Below are 24,885 nucleotides of genomic sequence, written 5' to 3'. Positions count from 1 at the left end.
CTGCTGCATCAGCTGCAGGACTTGATTTTCCTGTGAATGAAGAGAAGATCATTGAAAACAATAATATCATTAACCAGGAGGAAACTGGATGTCTCCACTAATGCAAAGATAATTGAGTATCATAGATTTTAATCAGCTGATGAATTGTTAATACATAAATATAAATATTAAAATAAACAGATTTACATTTTAAGAGCAGATAAACATGTTGAACAATATTCAGTGGAGATGATGGCAGACTTTGCTCACCTTTGTTTTTCTTGGCTTTTTGTTTTTTGGGCTGTTTGACCTCAGCATACATCAGACTGTCCTCTAAAAGAGACGTCAGAGCTCAGGACACATTTGTTCAGCACAGATATGATGACAAGAACATTACTACAGAGTAAAAACATGAGAGAAACTATTTAGTTTGGGGACATATAGATGGACAATACCATACTGTACAATAACAATATCATTCTGTATATGAAGCAGACAAACTTACACTAAACTCTGAACGGCCCTCGATGTGTATAAGATTCAACTCTGCTGATGTGTAGTGGTCGTATGTAGTAGCTAAGCTTGGTAAGTGAATAACTAAACTCCATGTTGACCTATAATTACCTGCAATATAATGATGTGATGACACATTCAAGTACAAACACTGAATGAGACTGTTGTGACTGTACCTGCAGCTCCCGTCTTCACCTCAGAGTAAACAGCACTCTGCTCTGGTTTATGATGCTTCCCTGTTAAGATGATCAGATTAATGAAAATAATTAAAACATTTTAAACACTTTAAAAACTTTCCAGGCTTTTTTCTACACTGAGTGTTTTGTGTACTCACTCTTCTTTCCAAAGTGTTTAAGTGTAATCAGAGAGTATGTGACGTCTCGGGGTTCATCTGCACCTGAAATGTAAAAATGTTTGTAAACACATCAAATGCAGTTTGTCTCCTCAAATCAAAAGCTTCTTGCATCTCTAGCTGCTCTGAGCTTTTCTAAATATAAACTGTACCAGTTCCAGTGTCTTCCTCTTGTGTGATGGATTCATAGAGGTTAGCATCACCTTCATGAAAAGAAACCAGAGTCAGAGTTTGATTTTAATGTCATCAGTCAAAGAAAGATTTTTATTAGTTGTGTTTAAGTCAAATCCAGGACTATCAGATATTTTCAGACCATGAACCCATCATGGTGTTACTGTTTGTGTTGTTCTGATATGAAACAATAACATTTGTGGATTCTTTCAGTCGAGTTAAAGATACAATCAGGTCGTAAAATTCTGTTTGTTTCTGATCTTTTGTGCATGTAGTCAGTTGGTTATTTAGATGTTTGTTCAACTGGATTTTGATAAATGTTCTTTGAAAAACTGCTGAGCACAAACTGAACCTAAGAAATGTTCCTGTTAATGGAGACTGAATGAAAAGTCAATATTAATAATGATAATAAAGATCAGTTTAAGTGCTGACCAGGATGAAGAGAGTTGTATTCATGAGTTTCATTCTGGTTGACTCCATGATTTGTGGAGGAGCCCGGACTGTGACTCTCAGACTGGATCCACCTGAAACATGAAATAAACACAATAAACTCAAAAGTAACTGATGTTTGTTTAAAATAATAATAAAAAGTATTTTACCAACCTGGTGAAGCAGGAATCTGTGAAAGAGACAAATGTTATTACACATGTTTGTGATGTAATTTGTTCCATAAGAGTTCACATATATGTGTGAATAATTAAAGTCCATGTAGTAAATAAACTCTCTGATACAGAAGAGGCTCTTACACTTGGTCGTTCTGCAGCGATACAACAAGAGCAGGAGAATAATAATGAGAGAGACTCCACAAACCAGTCCAACAATCAACCACACAGGAGATGAAGAGCTGTCAGCTCCTGACACAGTTACTGTAACAACAAACAATAAAGCTTAATTATATTTTAAATTTCATAATCATCATTTTATAAAAATTCTCTTGAAAAATATCCAGTTCCTCTTTTTCCCTCGACTAGAAATCACTTTGAATCAACTCCTGCTGTGTTTAAATGATTTGACTCCCCACAATGAACACAAAATGTTGACTTCAGTAAATCTGCTTTACAAACTTTTACTATATAAATATGTCAAACAGTCAAATCTTAATATAAAAAACAAAAACTGATGTTTACATTGAGATTTTCTGTTTCCTGTCAGAAACTGTCAGCATGACTCTGCTCTGTGGTTTCATGTTGTGACTCCTGTTCTATACTACTTGCAGTGTTACTTGTAGAGTTGCTGCAGAACTAATTGTGAATTTATGTTGATTTGGAGATTTGCTGAAAGTGGTTGTTTCACATTCATAATCCCACCTAGTCTCCCCTCCTTGGATCACATTCCTGACACTGATTCTCTAGACTCCACATTTTACATGACTATTCATGTTCAACCATTTCCAGTAAGAACATTATTACAATGCCAAAGAGGTTACCATGAGATGTAATGCTGTTTGGCCTTCGTGGTAATCTGCAATCATCAATCTATTCAACATTGTTGCTGAATACAAACTCACCAGTTTTGTTAATCTGAACTTCTTGGCTGTCCTCTGTGTAGTAAACTGGGTTTCCTCTTCCTCCTCTGCACCTGTAGAGTCCTTCCTGTGAGACACTGATTTGTTCATTTGATGAGGAGACAACATCCACTGGGGCATCATCTCTGTACCAGTAGTATTTCCATCCAGATGATGATGATGGGTTCACAGAGCAGGTCAGGGTCACACTGCCCCCTACTGGAACAGTTGTGTTATCAGCTCTCAGTTTGGCCTTTGGTTTATCTGCAGTTCAGTTTAGAAAAAGAACAAATAAATAAATGACTGAATCAGAACAATTTAAATAATTAGACAGAAATGGATGGATGATATCAGCAAACCGTGCACTCTGTACCACTCTCATACCCATTTTGATCAGCACTGTGAATTTTCATATTTTTTTTAAAGTATACGTTTTAAATGCTATAATTAATTTAAAGCATTACTGATAAGTTTACTGATAAGCAATCAACAGATGACTATAAAAGTTAAACATTTCCAGATCTTTAAGTTATCGAAATCCTAATGACTGAGCAGGATTGTGTAATGAACATTTCTGAATTTGAAAACTTAAAAAAAAAAAAAAAGAGAGAAAAATAAAAAAGTGTTCTCACACTAATGCACTCCAAGATGAAGTCATTAGGTTCATTTCATTGTTGGGATACAGATGCATACACGCATTAAAATCCCTCAGTGTAATATGTCTGAGTGATATCTGAGAATAAATCTCAATAATCTGAATAAATAACATACCAGCACAGACCAGCATTCAATACAATGAGGCCATTCTTGAGTCTGCAGTTCAGTTTTCATTCAGTGAAAAAAGACAAAGAATGTGTTGCTCATGAGACCAGACTCTTTAATCACTTTGCACAAACCTGAACCCTCCATGTGTGCAGCAAAATACAGAGACAGTGGATTTAATGTTTCTTAGTGGATGTGGTGGAGCAGCTGAGACAGATTCAGCATTTGTTCTGCATTTCATCTTTCATGTATTAGAGCTGCACAGCAGAGAAGTTACTCTCATATGTTTTGTTCTCTTCACTGTGAATAAAAAGCTGCTGTTCAGGTTTTTGTTGTTGGAATAAAAACTAAACATTTTACTGACCAACATGAAAGACAGTTATAAAGCTGTAAGAAAGAAGAAGTGCTTTTTCCTTATTTAGATACTCTGGATGAAAGATCTTACATGATACAGTCAGTGTGATGATATCACTCCACTCTGTGAAGAAATAGTCCCTTCTGCCCCGGCAGCTGTATCCTCCACTGTCAGACTCAGTAGCTCTGATGATTCTGTGTTCATTGGATGTTGGAGGTGTGTTTAACTTGGCTGCTCTCCATTCATACGTCCACTGAGCTCCTTCACCTCCCTGAATCTCACATCTGACAGTGACTGTCTCACCGCTGTATATCTGAGTCCAGGATGGCTGCAGGGTCACAGTGGGCTTACTGGGAACTGTTCACAGGAAAATATCTAGTTAGAGACAAATAGAAATGTAGAAAATTCTGATGTTTAAAACATGACAGTAAAGTGAATGAAAAACAGCAGATTCACAAACATAAACTGTTTAGAAGAATAAACACCAACACATATTTACACACAGTTATGATGCCATGTAAACAACTTAAAATTATAGATTTTAGGTGAACGAGCAAATCAGGCTTAATAACCTCTGAGATGCTGCCACTTGGAAACTTTATCAGAAAGCATAGCATTGGTTACCATAGTTATATTGATTATACACAGCTGTTTGCGTATGTATAGCTAAATGACAGTGATGTACTGAACTCTATCTCTGTGTTTTACTCGCATTAACAAATGGATGACTCGAAACTTTAAAACTTAAAGACACAATGGATTGGGGGCCTGAATCAGCTTTTTAGTTAACTCTCTTTCTGGAACTGAAAACCCAGAGTTTCCATCATCACAGCATTAACAAAGTCAAAGTTTTTAGCTGAAGTTATTGTCACATGATGATCTCTCAGTTTGGCAGAAATAAAATAATTAATCTCACGAGTTTCTTTAACTGTGACGTCACTGCTGTCCTCTGTGTAGTAAACTGGATCTCCTCTCCCTCCTCTGCAGTAATAGATGCCTCCTTCTGAAATACTGATAGTGTGCTCTGATGTTCCAGCTCGTATTTTCTGAGCTCCAGAAAACTGTGAATCACGTCTGAACCAGTCAAACTTCCAGCCAGCAGAGCCCTCCACAGAGCAGCTCAGTGTCACACTGCCCCCTGCTGGTATGACTGAACTTTGTGCTGTCAGTGTGGCTCTGGGTTTATTTGCTGTAGAGTTTACAGGAAAAAGTTCATCAGATTGTCACTTCCTTCAGGAAGAACTTTGTGATAGAAATGATCACACTTTACACATTCACTCAGTCATTTAGCTTCTAGCACCAAACACAAAATATTTACCTGCATGTGACACATTAGACTGTCTTCATACAAAACTACACTACAGATTCCCTCTGATTTATTCTTCATCTATTCAAAGACAAATGTTGGACATACAAATTACTTTTAGATGTTTTGTGTCCTCTCTACATTTTCCTTTAATACTCTAAAGTGACACTACACTGAATGGTGTCTGTTATTCCTGTGGGAATTCCAGGGAGTTGCATCATATTTACACCGAGCCTATTCACCCACATCAGTGTTCATTAATGTCAATCTTTATCTTTAGGATTTGGCTACAACATTAAAATAAGATAAATGAAATGAGGCCATGTTGGAGGATTTGGTTCAGCTTATATGAGGTGAAAAAGCTGAATAAAGCTGAATAAAGGTGCAGCATATGATGCTCATGAGCTGCAAATTCTGCTGGGTTTCCCAGAATGCAACACTGGTCTACTTTTATAAAGAGATGTTTAATTCATGCAGGGAAACACAAAGCCTTAATGCAAGAAACATGATGAAAATCTAAACATGAGTGATAAAAGCTTTTCTTCAGTAAAAACATTTGTCAGCAGAGTTTTTAAAAACGAATCTGCATCCACAGTAAAATTAAACGGCTTCTTTCTTTGGCTCCACCAAATTTCATAAACTGTGTCTTGGTATTTGTATCCTCACTGAAAGACAGACTGAAGAACTGCTGGTATCACTGCTGTGTTTGTCCTCTCTGCTCTCACTGTGGCTCTGTGACACAGGTGATCTGTCTTACCTGAAAACTACACTACAGATGCACCTGATTTATTATTTATTCATTAAAACTGTCATCTCCTTTCATTCCCCTTTAAATGAGTTATTTCAGAGTCACAGTGCACTCAGCTGTTTGTCTGTTTGCACAGTGAGTTTCTTGGAGGGTCTGAATTGTTTCTTGATGTTGAGTTTAAACAGACGTAGAAATGAAAACAGAAAACTTCAGTTTGAATTGTAGAGCAGCTTACATGAAACTGTCAGTGTGAAGGCATCACTCCATCCTGTTAAGAGATAGTCACTGCTACCCCGACATCTGTAGTCTCCACTGTGGGACACTGAAACTCTGCTGATCCTGTATTCACTGGATGTTGGAGGGCTGTTTGTGTTGGGTGCTGTCCATTCATATTTCCACACCTTTCCTTCACCTCCCTGAATCTCACATCTGAGAGTGATTGTCTCACCAGTGAACATCTGAGACCAGCTGTACTGCAGCTTCACATCGATCCTGTTGGAAACTTTCCACAGCAAAATTTCTCAGTTAGGACACAAAGGGAATGAACATTTTGATAATCCCTGTAGCTGAATCTCCTCCTGCTGGCTGATTGAAAAGAAAAATATTTTCTATAAAAAGGCCGATTAACAAGAGTCAGAAGTTTGCAGCTTGAAATCCGAACAGAACAAAAACAGATGCAGAAATCTGAAATGAATGTTTTATGTTCACCTTTCTGTTCAGATCAATAACTTTAAAACCGCTGAACTCATTTCAAGCATTTATCCACTGATTCAAATATATAAAAGAGGATGAAGTGGTTTCCAGTAACAAGGAAAGGTGAGCAAACACTGCATTAATGAAAACATTCACTATTATTTCCATATTTATTTTCAGAATGGAGCTCAAGGTGATGATCATTTATATGAAAAAGTCATTTATGGCCCCACCTGTCAGGTCATTTATGGGGGATAATAAAACATAATTTTATACCAAATCACAATCATGCAGTGGTGAAGGCTGGGAGCCTGATACCCAGAACGGAGATGTCAGAGTGGGAAACTGGATGTTTTCACCTGACTGACTCTAAATCTACTGACAGGAAAGGCCAAGCCCTGACCTGGTGCCCCTCCCCTGAAACATAGCTGTGTTTATCACCTTATGATGACATTGTTCAGGTGGAGGGATGCGGTAAATAAATATGAATTATTTTCAGAAAGAAAGTTAAAGTAAAACTTTCATTACCTTGGCTAAGATTGGTGATTTATACATGTGAATTTCACACATTATTTGCACCATTATTGTATCAATGAAATGTTTAAAGAATTCATTGCTTCACAGGTTGTGACCATGTCTTAGCTTATCAGGAGCTTTGCCATGTCTGAGTGTCTGTGTGCAGTCAGTGAAACCTGTGACCAGTTTTCTACCAGGACTGAGTCACTAACACCAGTACAGAGGTCTGATCACCCAGTAACTGCAAAATATACAGAAAACACACGTGCTGCTCACATCTGTAGTACATACCTGAAAATAGCAAACCACACACGTGTCAGTCATTATTATTATTATTATTATTATTATTATTATTATTATTATTACTATTATTAATATTATTATTATTATTATCATTATCATTATTATTATTATTATTATTATTATTATTATTATTATTATCATTATTATTATTCGGCCGTCACAGATAAAAATGTCTGCATTCAGGATATGAAAGTCTTTACACACCTGGCTGTATTTAGAGCGCTTTACTAATCCCTGGTTGGGCCCGTTAATAATTACGTGATCATCATGGGCCCCGGGGCCTCTTTGTGGTCCTTCTGTGAGTTTTGTCCTTTTCTGCTGATACAGTTTGCTGGACCCCTCCTGCTCTGTCGGCTCAGGTTGACTGACAGTGTGGGTCATAACATCTGACACTTAACTCTTCATGGTCGTCTTCAGGTGTGGTCATGCTACCCTAATCCCTCTTTTTGCAAAGTGAGCAACAAATCTGAATAACTTTAAGAAAACTGGTACTAACCCACAACCTTAGATTGCCGGTACCCCCATAAATAGTGCTTGTGCCTCGTCATGAGGAATAAATATTGTAATAGCTAATATAGTGTTTGCTTGTTGGCTCTATAATTAAAAGCAGATCCCCAGAGACCTCCTGATTGTTGGGCCAGCTGCTCCTCCAGGGGATGGGAGGTGTTTGGACGCTGCATTAATGCATCACCCGTTTCTTTGGTCCTGCCTCAGCTTGTAATGTGTGTCTGGCTGATCAGTGTTGGCTGATTAACCACAGTAATGTTTGTTTTTAACATATTTTCTCAGATAGTTTTCTTTCTTATAGAATCTCATATATATTTATTGTATCCCTCTGCCTGAACAATGTCATTATTAGGTGATTAATTCAGCTGTTTCTCATTGGTCAGCTACAGCTCATGCCATCAGTTTATCACAGGATTTTTGATGAATCTAAAGAGGATATAAGTCTGGAGTGTGTCGTGATCCTGGTTCTGACTTTGTGTTTCTGAGTTTTTTGAGGTTGAATTCTTTGTTTGTTCATGTTTGCAGTTTTTTTTTTTAAAGATCTCTATTTATTTTTGAGCATTTTTAGAGCCTTTAGGAAGAGCATCATTCTGACTTGTGGTAGTTTAAGTTGTTCTGTTCCTCCAAACATCCTCCTTTAATTTTATTTGACCACAGATCTTCTCCATTGTTATGAATCTGTTGTAATCCTTATATTGTTTATTGGAGGAACATTGTTGAAATTCATCTTCCACACTCTGAGCTCAAATATCATCAGGCAGTTTTACAGTCACAGTGTTTCTTTAAGCTCAGCACAGATCTGTGAATGTTCTCATGATGTGCTGAAATTCTACTTTTAAGTTTGGTTGTGACCCCAAACACAGGAAGTGACTCACTGTGTAGTTCTTCTAAAGACGTGTGTGACTCACAAACTAAAGTAAAATGAGAACATTTGAATTCAAAGTAAAGTTTATTATTTGATGGCTTATCAAAGAAAAACACTAACACTCGTCTGAAGACAGGTTTATAATCTCACTCAATATTTAAAACAAACAAACAGATTACAGATGAAGCTGAAAAACAAATCACAAATAAAGCAGAACACTAGATGCTACAGTGTGTGTGTGTGTGTGTGTGTGTGTGTGTGTGTGTGTGTGTGTCCTCATCTTTCATCACATTACAGGATGAAGAAGTTTGATGTTTTCTTTTCTGCACAGCTCAGATCAATAACTTTAATCAGCTGTATTAGGTTCAATGATTTATCCACTAATTAAATACAAAACGAACAAAATTTTCTGAGACAATTTAAAGGTCACAAACGCTGCATTAAGAGATTTCACATATTTAAAAATAATTATTCGTTGTAGAGAAAAGATGAGGTCACATCATTCACTTTTTACATTACCAGTTTTTTAGAGTGAGTTTTCTCAAACTTTGAAGAAATCAAGCTGTTTTAATCCAGATTAAAATTTAAATTTTAAACTCACCAGTTTCCTGAATGATGACTGAGTCACTTTCCAATGTGAATGAATTTGTCCCTTTTATACGTCCTATGCAGGTGTAGATGCCGGATTCAGAGGTCACGAGTTCTCTGTTTGATTGACCAGCTACTCTGGTCTTCTCAGAGTATAAACGGGCTTCTCTGAACCAGCCATATTCAAAGTCAGCAGAGTGTTTTACATCACAGGTCAGTGTCACACTGCCCCCTGCTGGTATGGTTAATCTGTCTGCTGTCAGAGTGGCCTTCACTCCAAGTTCTGTAATTTAGAAAAAGATCAAAAGTATAAAATTGATGCTCTGAATGTTTGATGCAAACTTAAATAATCTGAATCATCTTTTGAAGCCACAAAATTCAACACCCAGAACATCTACAGAGACTTTGGAGTGACATGTTAGACAGCTTCCAATCAAAATACCAAATGAGGGATGAAGGTAACAAACTCTATGCTGAGCTCAGAGCAGCATTTGGTTACCATGTTTGATATTGGATTTTCCTTTAATTTGTCATCAGTGTTTTATAACTACAAGAGGTAATCCAAAAAAATCCCACTATATAATCCAGCATACATGCCAACAACGTAACTCAGTGAGATAATCTGCACTACACACACTGTTGATATTTTCAGATCAGATAAACATGAAAAGAAAATCCACATGTATGAAGCCACAGCTCTTCAGTAAATATACAGTTTGTATCGTGGGTGTGTGTTTGAGTGCTCACACACTTAACATGGTTATATTAACATTTTAACCAATAATCTCAATGAAATGTTTGGTTTATGATACAAAATATAACACAGAGGACGTCATTTAGAGCAACACAGGAGAAGCTAAATACTAGTTAAGATCAACACGTATGATATAAATGGAAGAAAAAACATTTCTCACCTTCAGTGTTTCCATGGATGACTGTACTGAGCACTAAAATAATGAAACATCATCAGACATTATACAACTGACAAAATCACAATAAATATATAAAATGAGGCTTTTTAAATCTTCAGATGGCACAGTTATTACTCATCACCTAATTTATGTGTTTCAATCAGCTGTCAAACAGGCTGGAAACATGAAGAAATCTTTAAAAAAAACATTAAAACTCAAACAATGTTTAAAAAGTGTGAACAGTAAATGTAATGTATGCAACAGTTTAAACAGTCACTGGTCTGCTGTGTTGAAGCTGTCAGGTAAACAGGTTAAAGCAGTGATACACTGTAATTGTCACCAGTGAGAAACATTTTCCTTCATCACTGCCATTCAAACAGTAAAGGTGTGTATTGTACTCACAGAATAACCCCAGCAAACAGAGCAAAGAGTGCCCCATCCTCACGTCCAGCCCTGCACGCTGATCTGCATCTAATCTCAAAGTGTTCGACTTTGCATTGATAATAAATGCAGAACAAAGACAAGCTGCACTTAATGTAGATAAGACCAGAGTTTATATTCAGCTCCTCCTTCTATCACCTCTCTGTGCTTCCTTCCTTTTACACCAACCTCAAACAGCTCCTGTAGCTTTGACTGCAGCAGTTGTGTGACGTGTTCACATTTCCTGTCCACTGCAAACATTTAAGCTTCTTTCCTGTTTTGTGTTCCTACCTTTCTCTGTGATATACAAAGGTGCTCTGTTGCTTAGCGACACACATTGGAGGTCATAGTTTTGTCTTTGTTGTCGTGTCCTGTGGATCCTGCTGGAGTTTTCTTCTTCTGCAGACTGAGAGTCATCTTCTCAGTCAGCATTTTCATATATTCATGGGTTCATAGATTCGCCTCATCTTAAGAGCACCGTTCTGACTTGTGGTTGTAAAAGTTGTTCTGTACCTCCAGACATCCTTTTTATTCTTATTTGACCACAGATCTTCTCCATCGTTATGAATCTGTTGTAATCCTTATATTGTTTATTGGAGGAACATTGTTGAAATTCATCCTCCACACTCTGAGCTCAAATATCATCAGTTCTACAGTCACAGTGTTTCTTTAAGCTCAGCACAGATCTGTGTTCTCATGATGTGCTGAAATTCTACTTTTAAGTTTGGTTGTGACCCCGAACACAGGAAGTGACTCACTGTGTAGTTCTTCTAAAGATGTGTGTGACTCACAAACTAAAGTAAAATGAGAACATTTGAATTCCAAGTAAAGTTTATGATTTGATGGCTTATCAAAGAAAAACACTAACATTCATCTGAAGACAGCTTGATAATCTCACTCAATATTTAACAACAATACAAAAAACAAAGAGATTGCAAATAAAGATGAAACACTGTAATAACAACATGTGTTTAGAAAACTCAATGCAACGTAGTGCATGTGTGTGTGTGTGTGTGTGTGTGTGTGTGTGTGTGTCTACGTCTGCTATTTACAAAGATTTAGACCTATGAAACACGCCGCTAGTTAAAGGTCTGTCAGCACATTATATCTGGTCCTGAAAAAACAGGTAAATGATGAAATGGATGACAGGTAGTGTGATTTCCTCTCTTTCTGATCTTCCTCACCTTTATTTATTCACATTGATTTGTTCTAAACACACTGCAAATGCATCACAGTCTGAGAGTCTCACATTTCACAGTCCAATAAGAATCGTACGCAACATAAACAATATCCATGCAGCCATATCTAAAGTTATTTGTGCACAATTTAATTAAATATAACGCTGTCACCAAGCATATTCAGTTACTCAGCGATAATAATTACACCCTTGTTTCCCACATAGTTCAACAGAACAAACATTCCTGACAAACTAAGGCCGTATCTCTGTAGTGGACAACTCCACACAAACACAGCAGAGCTAACAGGATTAATACAACAATCACTGCAGACACACAAAATAGTCTCTGTAAACTCAAATGTGCAGGCGATGTGTGTATAATTGTTACAAAAAGGAGCTTTAACTTTGGAAAACACACACACACACACACACCCACACACACACACACACACACACACACACACACACACAGCTGGTACAGGCAGCTCAGGGTGACACACTTGTTCTCCATCCTCATTTACCTGCACATAAAAGGACCGACTCGTCATCCTTTTTCATTTCTTTTTCACATTAATAACTATAAACAGTAAATTAGCAATCAAAGCACAATTTACACACCAAGGTGTTGTTTATAGTGAAATGAAGGACTTCAATGAAAAAATTGGTGAGTAAATATTTTCTCATGTTTTAAGAAGCGTTGAGAACAACAAACCAGAACGCTGATCTTTTAAAACTCTGAGCTCTGTATTCTGCCTGTTTAACGTCTCACAGTCTCCTCATCATCTGCCTGTGCTGTCAGCTATCAGGGCTAAAGCATGTGATCTGGAAGGCAGCTCATATCTAGCTTTAATTGTTCTTCCTCAGTTTAGTTCTGCAGGCAGATGGAAAAAATGAAGTCACTGTTTTTTCTAAGTGCAGAGATGGTAGAGAAAAGCCTGCAGCTATGTCATCACTAACAGTTATACCACACACAAATATTAACACAGTATTTCCCACAGTGTGTGGAACATAAAACCTTTCTTAAACACTGAGCAAAAACATGAAGAAATGTAATTTTGTTTTCAGTTATTAGCTTTGAATAAATTAACTTTGGTGCAAATAATGGTTTCATTTACACATTTTTGGTCAGTGAAGAACGATGATGTTGAATTTACTAAATAATCTCTTTCTTTAGCGAGAGACTGTTTTATATAGATAAATGAATATTTACAGCATGTTCATGCAGAGACTCTTTTCTGCTTTTCAGCATGAGAACAACTTCTCACAGCTTCTCTTGATGCCCACATACTCTGTCATCACCACAATGATGCTATGTCTGTGAAGGTTCTCAGTCATCCAGGTCATCATAGTCTAAGGAGCTTGGGAAGAAAAGCGTCTGGACTTCTTTGAGTTGCTTGAAGACGTTTCACCTCTCATCCGAGAAGCTTCTTCAGTTCTAATGTCAATGGTGGGGAGTCCCAGATTTAAACCCAGTGGGAGTATCCCCCCAAGGAGGGACAAAGGACCCCCTGATGATCCTCTACCTAATCACATGAGCCGAGGTGTGAAAGCGGGTGGGGGTCCTAATAAGCCAGGGTTTCGGGTGAGCTCATTGTGAAACCTGGCCCCACCCTATCATGTGATTTCCTGAGGTCAGATGGCCCAGGATGTGAGTGGGCGTTAAGGCGTCTGGGAAGTGATCTCAAAACTGGATTATAGATGGCAGACAGTTGGTGTCGTAAACCACCACCTCTGTTCAAAGATGGTCGCTCACAGTGGACGTAAATGGCTTGCGCTTGTGAAGTGGCTGTTTGGTCTCTCCTATGTAGAGGACTTCAGACCCAGCAACACACTCAGACAGAAACTGGTTCACCCGAAAGACAAAACTCCTAAACACAAACTGAACAATGTGGTGTATGTGGTACAGTGCAGCGAGGAATGCCCAGACCTCGACATCGGAGAGACCAAACAGCCACTTCACAAGCGCATGACACAACATAGAAGAGCCACCTCCACAGGACAAGACTCAGCAGTTCATCTGCATCTAAAGGACAAAGGTCACTCTTTCGAGGATGCCAACGTTCACATTTTGGACAGAGAGGACAGATGGTTTGAAAGAGGAGTGAAAGGAGCCATTTACGTCCACTGTGAGCGACCATCTTTGAATAGAGGCGGTGGTTTACAACACCAACTGTCTGCCATCTATAATCCAGTTTTGAGTTCCCTTCCCAGACACCTTAACACCCACTCACATCCTGGGCCATCTGACCTCAGGAAATCACATGATAGGGTGGGGCCAGGTTTCACAATGAGCTCACCCGAAACCTTGGCTGATTAGGACCCCCACCCGCTTTCACACCTCGGCTCATGTGATTAGGTAGAGGATCATCAGGGGGTCCTTTGTCCCTCTTTGGGGGGGAAACTCCCACTGGGTTTAAATCTGGGACTCCCCACCATTGACATTAGAATTGAAGAAGCTTCTCGGATGAGAGGTGAAACGTCTTCAAGCAACTCAAAGAAGTCCAGACGCTTTTCTTTGCAAGCTCCTTAGACCACAATGATGCTACTTTTGCCTGTTTTAACGTAGTGTTGAGCATACTTAATGTAGCATTGATAATTATTACTGTTATTCCAGTACAGGCACATCATATAAATGTATGTATGTGTGTGTGTGTGTGTGTGTGTGTGTGTGTAGATTTAGTGTGTATGGATGCATGTGTATTTTTACATGTGCTTGCATGCACATGTCTATATTTATAGCTACTTATATATATCTGTCACTTATATAGTAATAGTAGCAGCAGAATAGTTGAAATGTATTACTTGCATATTTCCACAACCCTCTATCCATAACACATACTGTGCATGTGTGAACATAGAACCTCAGCTACCGTTGTATATAGTGCATCATCTTAGTTATTTTGTATTTCTTGACTTTATATTCTTTATATTCTTATATTCTATCCTTTGTATTCTTCTGCTGTCTGTACCTGAGCTTTGGTAACGCACAAATTTCTCTGCCGTGGGATCAATAAAGTCTTATCTTAACTCTCTACTGTGAGCTGATAACATGAAACACAACATCTGCTACACTGAAGACTTCAGGCTGAAACCACAGGCTGCATTTCCTCTGTTCATGGTGGCTCAACCAGAAACCATGAGGCCTGTCGGTGGATAAAAATAAGCCTGTGGGAGAATAGATGGTGACCACCAACAGTCTTTCACACACATGTAGGCCAGTCAGAAGAGTAAAGACGTTATCGTTTGCAGTTTAATTTTGTAATACTCTCTGATATTGCCTCTTGAATAAAACATAATGAATGGATTTCTTTGCAGATCTGAATTTATTAGACTTTCCTTTCAGTGCTTTAAAAGTTTTACATCACAAATAAATGACATTTTCCATTTGCAAAGAATTTCAAGAGTTTTATTCAAAAAAGGCAAACCGGTCAAAAACAGCCTGCCCTGCTGATCAACGACATTAAATGTTATCAGATCTTTCACTGAGGTTATTACATTTGACTGTGCACAGTGTATTCAGACACATGATGGCAGTGCTGAGAAGTAAAACAGAAATGGGGCTGTAACAGCAGCACAATAATCACACACAGGGTCAACAAACAAAACCTTTCAACTGTGATTCAGTCATTCAGCTAATTTCAAACACTTTAATGAACTGAATTATTGCTGATCAAATGACATAAAAATACACTAATAACAGTAAGCTGTGAAGAGCTGTAAAAAGTTCACTTCTTCGTTTTCATTAGTGGCTGAGAACCAGTATAAAGTTGTATTACTGCCACCTACACAGCTGGAATGGTAACAGCAGACTCCAAATACTGTTTGTCTTTCAGCCTCAGAGTCGCTGCAGAATTTCTGTTTCCTTTAAAAACTCTAAAGTCCTCTCACACCACCATTATTGACCCCCTGCAAAAAAACGTTTAACTGTCCATTTTTCTAATGTTTTTTTCTTCTTTCAGTTCATTTAATTCCCACATGTGCTGGTTTGGAGATGAATCTAATGTCCTTTGTCTCCAGCAGGTGAGGATGCAGCAAGAGTGCTTCATAGAGTAAATCTGTTTGAAGTGTAACTATATAAGCTAGGAGCACTTGAACTGCATCTGAATAAATCAAAACAAACTGTTCTTCAGGCTTTTTTGTGCAGAATGAGAATTATGTAAATGGCGTCATGACAAGCATGTATATCCTGACCTTTGACCTCTACCCTGAGGGTGTAGTTGGGCTGTGGGACTTTGATGCCATGTTAGGGTCCATTTATATTAAGGTAAAGTCCCTGTGAGTCAATAAAAGGGGCTATTTTCTAAAGTAATGCTGTTCATCCCTAGATCAGATTTTCAGATACTTTTACGATCAATGCCAAGAAACACTGAAGCTGTTCTGGAGGCACATGATGCACACACACCTCACTGACACACTTTTCCTTTAATTTGTCATCTGTTTATGATGGCACTTTCAGAATAAAGGTGTTGTGTCAGCAGCCTAAGATTTTATGTCTGACACAATGATGAAATGATGAAATCAACCATGTGAGACAATGTTTTGCTTTTTTATACATTACATTTATTAACACTCATCACGTGTATATTTGTGAAGGTCCTTTGGAGTATTGGGAGTCAGATTTAAGTAAAAATCTGTAAGTAATCTGGAACTCCACATATGTGTTCCTGTATATTGTTAAAACATATCACTCCCATTGAACCCAGTGGGACCCACTGAACTGCACATCCTATTGACCAATATCACTCCTCCCAGTGGATGTAAAAATTGCTTTAGCATGTGATGCCTTACAGTCACCCTCATTAAGCTTATCTTCCAACCCAGTTGTTGCTGGAACATTAAAAATTTGGTCACAAATAAGACGCCACTTCGGATGGCTCACACTCCCTCTAGCAACCAACATTTGCAACAATCAGTTATTTGCTCCAGTGAAGATGGACTCAAGATTCTCTGTTTTAGAAGATAAAGGACTTTGTAGTCTGCGTGACTTATACATAAATGGTATTTTTGCAAGTTTCGATCAAGTTGTTTCTTGCTTTAATCTGATTCTCTTCGCTATTTCCAGCTGCGACATTTTGCAAAAAAACACTCAACTTCATTCCCACATATCCCAACTCCCAGCGGAATAGACTTGGTTCTTAAAGCTAATACCCTGTTAAAGGTCCATATCGCTTACCTTTACAAACTAGTTTCTCCACCCAGTGAATCTGTTTCCATAGGGCTGAGATGAAATGGGAATCAGAACTGGGATCAGGGAGCTGTAGGGGCCATTAATCCGTCATCCAGTTGTGCCAGACTTTGATTAATACAATTTGAAGTCCTCCACAGACTATACTACGGTAAAGAAAAATTGTCAAAACTCTACCCAGACAAATTTGATGACAAATGCAATAGATGCTCACAGACACCTTGCAACCTTACTCACATGTTTTGGGCATGCACCAAGTTTCTGAATTTTGGCATCAATCAAAAACTGCTTACATGACATTCTAGGACTCCTAAAAGTGGAGAAGATAAAATTTTCCCTCAGAGGCTCGTCTGATAGAGTCTTTGTTCACTGGAAACCATTGCTTAAATACTTAGAAAAACTACCAGCTAGAGAAATCTCTTTGTAGTCTATTATACGACTTTGCACAAACTCTTCTGTTTCTACCGGCAGTAGAAACAGAAGATTACTTCATTTAAGATACTCTAGTATTTACTCGGAATGAGGAACAAGTAGCCATTAATATTAATATTAATATACGAGGATTAGCACTAGCACCTTGCTGTTTTTTTTAATTAATTAATTTTTTTAAGTGTGTGGGTTAACACATCTTTCTGTAGTATATTTACTTTCCAATTACCAGGGGAGGGGGAGGGTTGGGGGGAGATTATCCTTTCTGTATGTACCTTTGTATTTTATAACTGTCTGGTATTTGATAAATAAAAGTTACAAAAAAACCCCAAAACATATCACTCCCATTGTTGCATTTATAATTGATTAAATACATCATAAAACACGCTGTTACTTTTGCATTTACCGCTTAATTAAATCAACAGGAACACAGGACTGCATTCAGACCATATAACATCAGAACATGATTAAAAATGAGATTTTATTGGGAACTAAAATAACTGAAAGTCAACAAATTAGTTACAAATGGTGACAGGACAAAATAAAAAGTCACCAGTGTGCTTGTTGCTCTCCTACTTTATAAGACAAGGGCATGATTGATAGTGAAGAGGGAAACCCATCTACAGCACATGCAGTTGAGTTATTAGAGCACATGATCAGCAGTGTTTATGGTGATTTTGCAGAGGAAAATTCCCAGCTAGCTCGACCCAGCTGGTTAAGTGTACACCTGAGTGAGCAGGACCCTGACCTGTGCCCTCCTCCTGACAGGATCCCACCTTACTGTGACTAAAGAATGAGACTCTGCAGGGTCAAAGAGATGTTTTGTTTCTATATTGTTCTCTGTTGAACCTGTCTGGATTTTTAGCTCTGATATTTGTGTCACATTAATAAATTCTTGTGTGAACAGTTAATGCTCAAAAGTGAGTGTTATGGAAAATTATAATACTGCGACTTCTCTGAGTCGTGCTGATTTACCACATGTACAAGTTCTCTTTTCCTTTGACTGCATCCTGTGACAGCAGCACACAGAGAGCTTCTCTCTGTAAATGTTCTACTTCAGTCCTCTGTGTCAGATACATGCAGACTGCTGTCATGCTCTGTACTGTTAGTGACCACTTTGCAAATAATACTCACATCTGTTTATTTCCAGTTTCCATGACAACGCTGATGCAAACTGTTTACGTGTTTGTCTTGTTAGTTTGTGGATAATCTCATACAGAAAAAAAAATCAAACATAAAAATTTAAGTTAAACTTTAAAAAGATTTTACTTTTTCCCTTCTAACAATAGATGAATAAAAAGATCAGAGACAAAATAGATACATAAAACACATGTATTCATATATTCAAATGTATTCACTGCCTATCATATATTTCTTATTTATATAATGTATGAGATCTTTAGACAAACACAGTTAAAGTATTTGTTGGTCCCATATCAGTATTTACTTGTGAAACACTGCAAACACTGACTTTAAGTTGTGCTGTCAGATACTAAAGATCACATATTTCACACTTTGTTCTCACTGCTGTTGGAACATGTTAGATACATTCAAGGTTTATTACAAAATCTTTATACAAATAACTGAATATAAAGAGCACAACTATTAAATAGGAATACACCTGCATTTGTTTTATACTAAAAGACAGTAATATGTCTGATATTATGATTTAATATTGTAACTGTACATAAAGCTGAGCATGTCTGATATTTGGGGAGCAGAGGAGCAAGAGTGGCTTCATAAAAAGCTTCTTCTTGGCTTTGCTGCTACAGCTCTCCTCACTGACCTGTAAGACAAGCACAAAAAGACAAAGTGATTTCCAACATGTAAAGATATTATGAGCTGAAGACATTTAATAATGTGAAGAATAAATCAGCCTGCATGGCAGCAGAATTACTGAGAGAGCTTCCTGATGTGACTTCAGAATAAACTGCTGCATCAGCTGCAGGACTTGATTTTCCTGTGAATGAAGAGAAGATCATTGAAGACAATAATATCATTAACCAGGAGGAAACTGGATGTCTCCACTAATGCAAAGATAATTGAGTATCATAGATTTTAATCAGCTGATGAACTGTTAATACATAAATATAAATATTAAAATAAACAGATTTACATTTTAAGAGCAGATAAACATGTTGAACAATATTCAGTGGAGATGATGGCAGACTTTGCTCACCTTTGTTTTTCTTGGCTTTTGCTTTTTTGGGCTGTTTGACCTCAGCATACATCAGACTGTCCTCTAAAAGAGACGTCAGAGCTCAGGACACATTTGTTCAGCACAGATATGATGACAAGAACATTACTACAGAGTAAAAACATGAGAGAAACTATTTAGTTTGGGGACATATAGATGGACAATACCATACTGTACAATAACAATATCATTCTGTATATGAAGCAGACAAACTTACACTAAACTCTGAACGGCCCTCGATGTGTATAAGATTCAACTCTGCTGATGTGTAGTGGTCGTATGTAGTAGCTAAGCTTGGTAAGTGAATAACTAAACTCCATGTTGACCTATAATTACCTGCAATATGATGATGTGATGACACATTCAAGTACAAACACTGAATGAGACTGTTGTGACTGTACCTGCAGCTCCCGTCTTCACCTCAGAGTAAACAGCACTCTGCTCTGGTTTATGATGCTTCCCTGTGAAGATGATCAGATTAATGAAAATAAGTAATACATTTGAAACACTTTAAAAATGTTCCAGGTTTTTATTTCTACACTGACTGTTTTGTGTACTCACTCTTCTTTCTAAGGTTTTGAAGTGTAATAACAGAGTATGTGACGTCTCGGGGTTCATCTGCACCTGAAATGTAAAAATGTTTGTAAACACATCACTTGCAGTTAGTCTCCTCAAATCAAAAGCTTCTTGCATCTCTAGCTGCTCTGAGCTTTTCTAAATATGAACTGTACCAGTTCCAGTGTCTTCCTCTTGTGTGATGGATTCATAGAGGTTAGCATCACCTTCATGAAAAGAAACCAGAGTCAGAGTTTCATTTTAATGTCATCAGTCAAAGAAAGAGTTTCACTAGTTGTGTTTAAATCAAATCCAGGACTATCAGATATTTTCAGAGCATGAACCCATCATGGTGTTACTGTTTGTGTTGTTCTGATATGAAACAATAACATTTGTGGATTCTTCCAGTCGAGTTAAAGAAACAATCAGGTTGTAAAATCCTGTTTGTTTCTGATCTTTGGTGCATGTAGTCAGTTGGTTATTTGGATGTTTGTCCAACTGGATTTCGATAAATGTTCTTTGAAAAACTGCTGAGCACAAACTGAACCTGAGAAATGTTCCTGTTAATGGAGACTGAATGAAAAGTCAATATTAATAATGATAATAAAGATCGGTTTAAGTGCTGACCAGGATGAAGAGAGTTGTATTCATGAGTTTCATTCTGGTTGACTCCATGATTTGTGGAGGAGCCCGGACTGTGACTCTCAGACTGGATCCACCTAAAACATGAAATAAACACAATAAACTCAAAAGTAACTGATGTTTGTTTAAAATAATAATAAAAAGTATTTTACCAACCTGGTGAAGCAGGAATCTGTGAAAGAAACAAATGTTATTACACATGTTTGTGATGTGAATTGTTCCATAAGAGTTCACATATATGTGTAAATAATTAAAGTCCATGTAGTAAATAAACTCTCTAATACAGAATGAAAAGAAGAGGCTCTTACACTTGGACTGTCTGCAGCAATACAACAAGAGCAGGAGAATAATAATGAGAGAGACTCCACAAACCAGTCCAACAATCAACCACACAGGAGATGAAGAGCTGTCAACTCCTGACACAGTTACTGTAACAACAAACAATAAATCTTAATTATATTTTAAATTTCATAAGATCAGTTTATAAAAATTCTCTTGAAAAAGATCCAGTTCATCTGTTTCCCTCAACTAGAAATCACTTTGAATCAACTCCTGCTGTGTTTAAATGATTTGACTCCACACAATGAACACAAAATGTTGACTTCAGTAAATCTGCTTTACAAACTTTTACTATATAAATATGTCAAACATGTGAAATCTTAATATAAAAAACACAAAAACTGATGTTTACATTGAGATTTTCTGTTTCCTGTCAGAAACTGTCAGCATGACTCTGCTCTGTGGTTTGATGTTGTGACTCCTGTTCTATACTACTTGCAGTGTTACTTGTAGAGTTGATACAGAACTAATTGTGAATTTATGTTGATTTGGAGATTTGCTGAAAGTGGTTGTTTCACATTCATAATCTCACCTAGTCTCCCCTCCTTGGATCACATTCCTGACACTAGACTCCACATTTTACATGACTATTCATGTTCATCATTTCCAATAAGAATAGTATTACAATGCCAAAGAGGTTACCATGAGATATAATTGTGTTTGGCCTTCATATTAATCCTCAATCATCAATCTATTCAACATTGTTGCTGAATCCAAACTCACCAGTTTTGTTAATCTGAACTTCTTGGCTGTCCTCTGTGTAGTAAACTGGGTTTCCTCTTCCTCCTCTGCACCTGTAGAGTCCTTCCTGTGAGACACTGATTTGTCCATTTGAGTGGAAAACTGCATCTTGTGTGGTCAGGGCTTCAGAGGATTTCTCATCTCTGTACCAGTAGTATTTCCATCCAGATGATGATGATGAGTTCACAGAGCAGGTCAGGGTCACACTGCCCCCTACTGGAACAGCTGTGTTATCAGCTCTCAGTTTGGCCTTTGGTTTATCTGCAGTTCAGTTTAGAAAATGAACAAAAGTCAATGACTGAATCAGAACATTTTAAATAATTAGACAGAAATGGATGGATGATATCAGCAAACTGTGCACTCTGTACCACTCTCATACCCATTTTGATCAGCACTGTGAATTTTCATATTTACTTTGCTGTATTTTTTTTAAAGTATACGTTTTAAATGCTATACTTAATTTAAAGCATTACTGATAAGTTTACTTATAAGCAATCAACAGATGACTATAAAAGTTAAACATTTCCAGATCTTTAAGTTATCGAAATCCTAATGACTGAGCAGGATTGTGTAATGAACATTTCTGAATTTGAAAACTTAAAAAAAAATAGAGAAAAAATAAAAAAGTGTTCTCACACTAATGCACTCCAAGACGAAGTCATTAGGTTCTTTTCATTGTTGTGATACAGATGCAAACACACATTAAAATCCCTCAGTGTAATATGTCTGAGTGATATCTGAGGATAAATCTCAATAATCTGAATGAATAACATACCAGCACAGACCAGCGTCCAATACAATGAGGCCATATTTCAGTCTGCAGTTCAGTTTTCATTCAGTGAAAAAAGACACAGAATGTGTTGCTCATGAGACCAGACTCTTTAATCACTTTGCACAAACCTGAACCCTCCATGTGTGCAGCAAAATACAGAGACAGTGGATTTAATGTTTCTTAGTGGATGTGGTGGAGCAGCTGAGACAGATTCAGCATTTGTTCTGCATTTCATCTTTCATGTATTAGAGCTGCACAGCAGAGAAGTTACTCTCATATGTTTTGTTCTCTTCACTGTGAATAAAAAGCTGCTGTTCAGGTTTTTGTTGTTGGAATAAAAACTAAACATTTTACTGACCAACATGAAAGACAGTTATAAAGCTGTAAGAAAGAAGAAGTGCTTTTTCCTTATTTAGATACTCTGGATGAAAGATCTTACATGATACAGTCAGTGTGACGATATCACTCCACTCTGAGAAGAAATAGTCCCTTCTGCCCCGGCAGCTGTATCCTCCACTGTCAGACTCAGTAGCTCTGATGATTCTGTATTCATTGGATGTTGGAGGTGTGTTTAACTTGGCTGCTCTCCATTCATACGTCCACTGAGCTCCTTCACCTCCCTGAATCTCACATCTGACAGTGACTGTCTCACCGCTGTATATCTGAGTCCAGGATGGCTGCAGGGTCACAGTGGGCTTACTGGGAACTGTTCACAGAAAAATATCCAGTTAGAGACAAATAGAAACATGAAGATAAAAAAGACTGAATACATTCTTCTATTTGTCTGTAGTTGTCTCTCATCTCAGGGTTAATAAACTCACAGTTGTTGAATAAAATTGTTAGCACAGAACACAAAATCACCTCTCTCAGCTTGGCAGAAATAAAATAATTAAACTCACGAGTTTCTTTAACTGTGACGTCACTGCTGTCCTCTGTGTAGTAAACTGGATCTCCTCTCCCTCCTCTGCAGTGGTACAGACCTCCTTGTGAGACACTAATAACTCTGTTTGCTTCATTTCCTCTCATGAGCTGAGCTTTAGAAGAGACTGAATCACGTCTGAACCAGTCAAACTTCCAGCCAGCAGAGCCCTCCACAGAGCAGCTCAGTGTCACACTGCCCCCTGCTGGTATGACTGAACTTTGTGCCGTCAGTGTGGCTCTGGGTTTACTTGCTGTTGAAGAAACAAAATAAGAAAAAATTCAAACATAATAAAGAATAAACTTGTTACACTACTGATCACACTTTAAACACTGATTAATTTATCTAAAAACACAAACAGTAATTAGTAATCCTGCATGCAGGGATGGGAGTAGAGAACTGGTTTCCAGTAGTCCAAGTCCTGGGAATCATTAGTCTCTGCCTGCTTATCGATCCCACTTATCGGTTCTTGAACTCTCGCTTTCAGTTTGCAGTAACAGTTTTCCTGTTAAGACAGATGTAAACATTAAAAGATTAAATGTCAGCATGAATCATGGTCCAACTTACATGAAACTGTCAGTCTGAAGGCATCACTCCATCCTGTTAAGAGATAGTCACTGCTACCCCGACATCTGTAGTCTCCACTGTGGGACACTGAAACTCTGCTGATCCTGTATTCACTGGATGTTGGAGGGCTGTTTGTGTTGGGGGTGTTTCTGCGAGGTAACTTCCATTCATATTTCATCTCCCTGTTTTCACCTTCCTTTATTTCACATTTTAAGGTTATTGTCTCACCAGTGAACATTTGAGACCAACTCTGCTGCACTTTCACAACAGCCTGAACTGTTCCCCAACAAACAAATAAAAATAGAAAATAAAAGAATATCAGGAAACAAAACTTTCATTTTCATCAGGTACTACTTTTACATTAATCATGAATTTGTTTCATTTCAGAACAAAACTTAACACTCACCAATCATAACTGGAGCACTGTCCTCTGTGTAGTAAACTGGATCTCCTCTCCCTCCTCTGCAGTGGTACAGACCTCCTTGTGAGACACTAATAACTCTGTTTGCTTCATTTCCTCTCATGAGCTGAGCTTTAGAAGAGACTGAATCACGTCTGAACCAGTCAAACTTCCAGCCAGCAGAGCCCTCCACAGAGCAGCTCAGTGTCACACTGCCCCCTGCTGGTATGACTGAACTCTGTGCTGTCAGTGTGGCTCTGGGTTTACTTGCTGTGGAGTTTACAGGAAAAAGTTCATCAGATTGTCACTTGCTTCAGGAAGAACTTTGTTATAGAAATGATCACACTTTACACATTCACTCAGTCATTTAGCTTCTAGCACCAAACAGAAAATATTTACCTGCATGTGACACATTAGACTGTCTTCATACAAAACTACACTACAGATTCCCTCTGATTTATTCTTCATC

At 37.8% G+C, this 24,885-nt stretch overlaps 1 protein-coding gene and 2 long non-coding RNA genes across 3 annotated transcripts in view; all 3 read right to left on the bottom strand.

Moving 5' to 3' along the window:
- LOC102079958 (killer cell immunoglobulin-like receptor 3DL1) overlaps positions 1 to 9,233 on the bottom strand; it is a 77,454-nt gene extending 68,221 nt beyond the window's left edge. The window contains exon 1 of the long non-coding RNA XR_002061315.2: positions 9,176 to 9,233. This is a non-coding gene — a long non-coding RNA (killer cell immunoglobulin-like receptor 3DL1). The remainder of the gene's footprint in view (positions 1 to 9,175) is intronic.
- Positions 9,234 to 9,331: 98 nt separating this feature from the next.
- On the bottom strand, positions 9,332 to 10,584 carry LOC109201299 (uncharacterized). The gene is made up of 3 exons (XR_002061329.2): positions 10,476 to 10,584; positions 10,077 to 10,109; positions 9,332 to 9,445 (listed from the first exon to the last, which is right to left on the bottom strand). It is a non-coding gene; the product is annotated as an uncharacterized LOC109201299 (long non-coding RNA).
- Positions 10,585 to 18,532: 7,948 nt separating this feature from the next.
- On the bottom strand, positions 18,533 to 24,477 carry LOC109201294 (putative killer cell immunoglobulin-like receptor like protein KIR3DP1). Its single transcript, XM_025905653.1, has 13 exons — positions 24,423 to 24,477; positions 24,017 to 24,292; positions 22,970 to 23,236; positions 21,741 to 22,019; positions 20,987 to 21,106; positions 20,835 to 20,850; positions 20,664 to 20,755; positions 20,213 to 20,263; positions 20,043 to 20,105; positions 19,883 to 19,942; positions 19,464 to 19,526; positions 19,182 to 19,244; positions 18,533 to 19,070 (listed from the first exon to the last, which is right to left on the bottom strand). The coding sequence occupies exons 1-13, from the start codon at positions 24,427 to 24,429 to the stop codon at positions 19,063 to 19,065; spliced, it is 1,365 nt and encodes a 454-aa protein (XP_025761438.1). The 5' UTR covers positions 24,430 to 24,477; the 3' UTR covers positions 18,533 to 19,062.
- Positions 24,478 to 24,885: the final 408 nt, after the last annotated feature.

Source organism: Oreochromis niloticus, linkage group LG3 (genome assembly GCF_001858045.2).
Source record: "Oreochromis niloticus isolate F11D_XX linkage group LG3, O_niloticus_UMD_NMBU, whole genome shotgun sequence".
In the NCBI taxonomy this organism is placed as follows: Eukaryota; Metazoa; Chordata; class Actinopteri; order Cichliformes; family Cichlidae; genus Oreochromis; species Oreochromis niloticus.
This window is presented reverse-complemented; position numbering and strand designations above follow the sequence as displayed.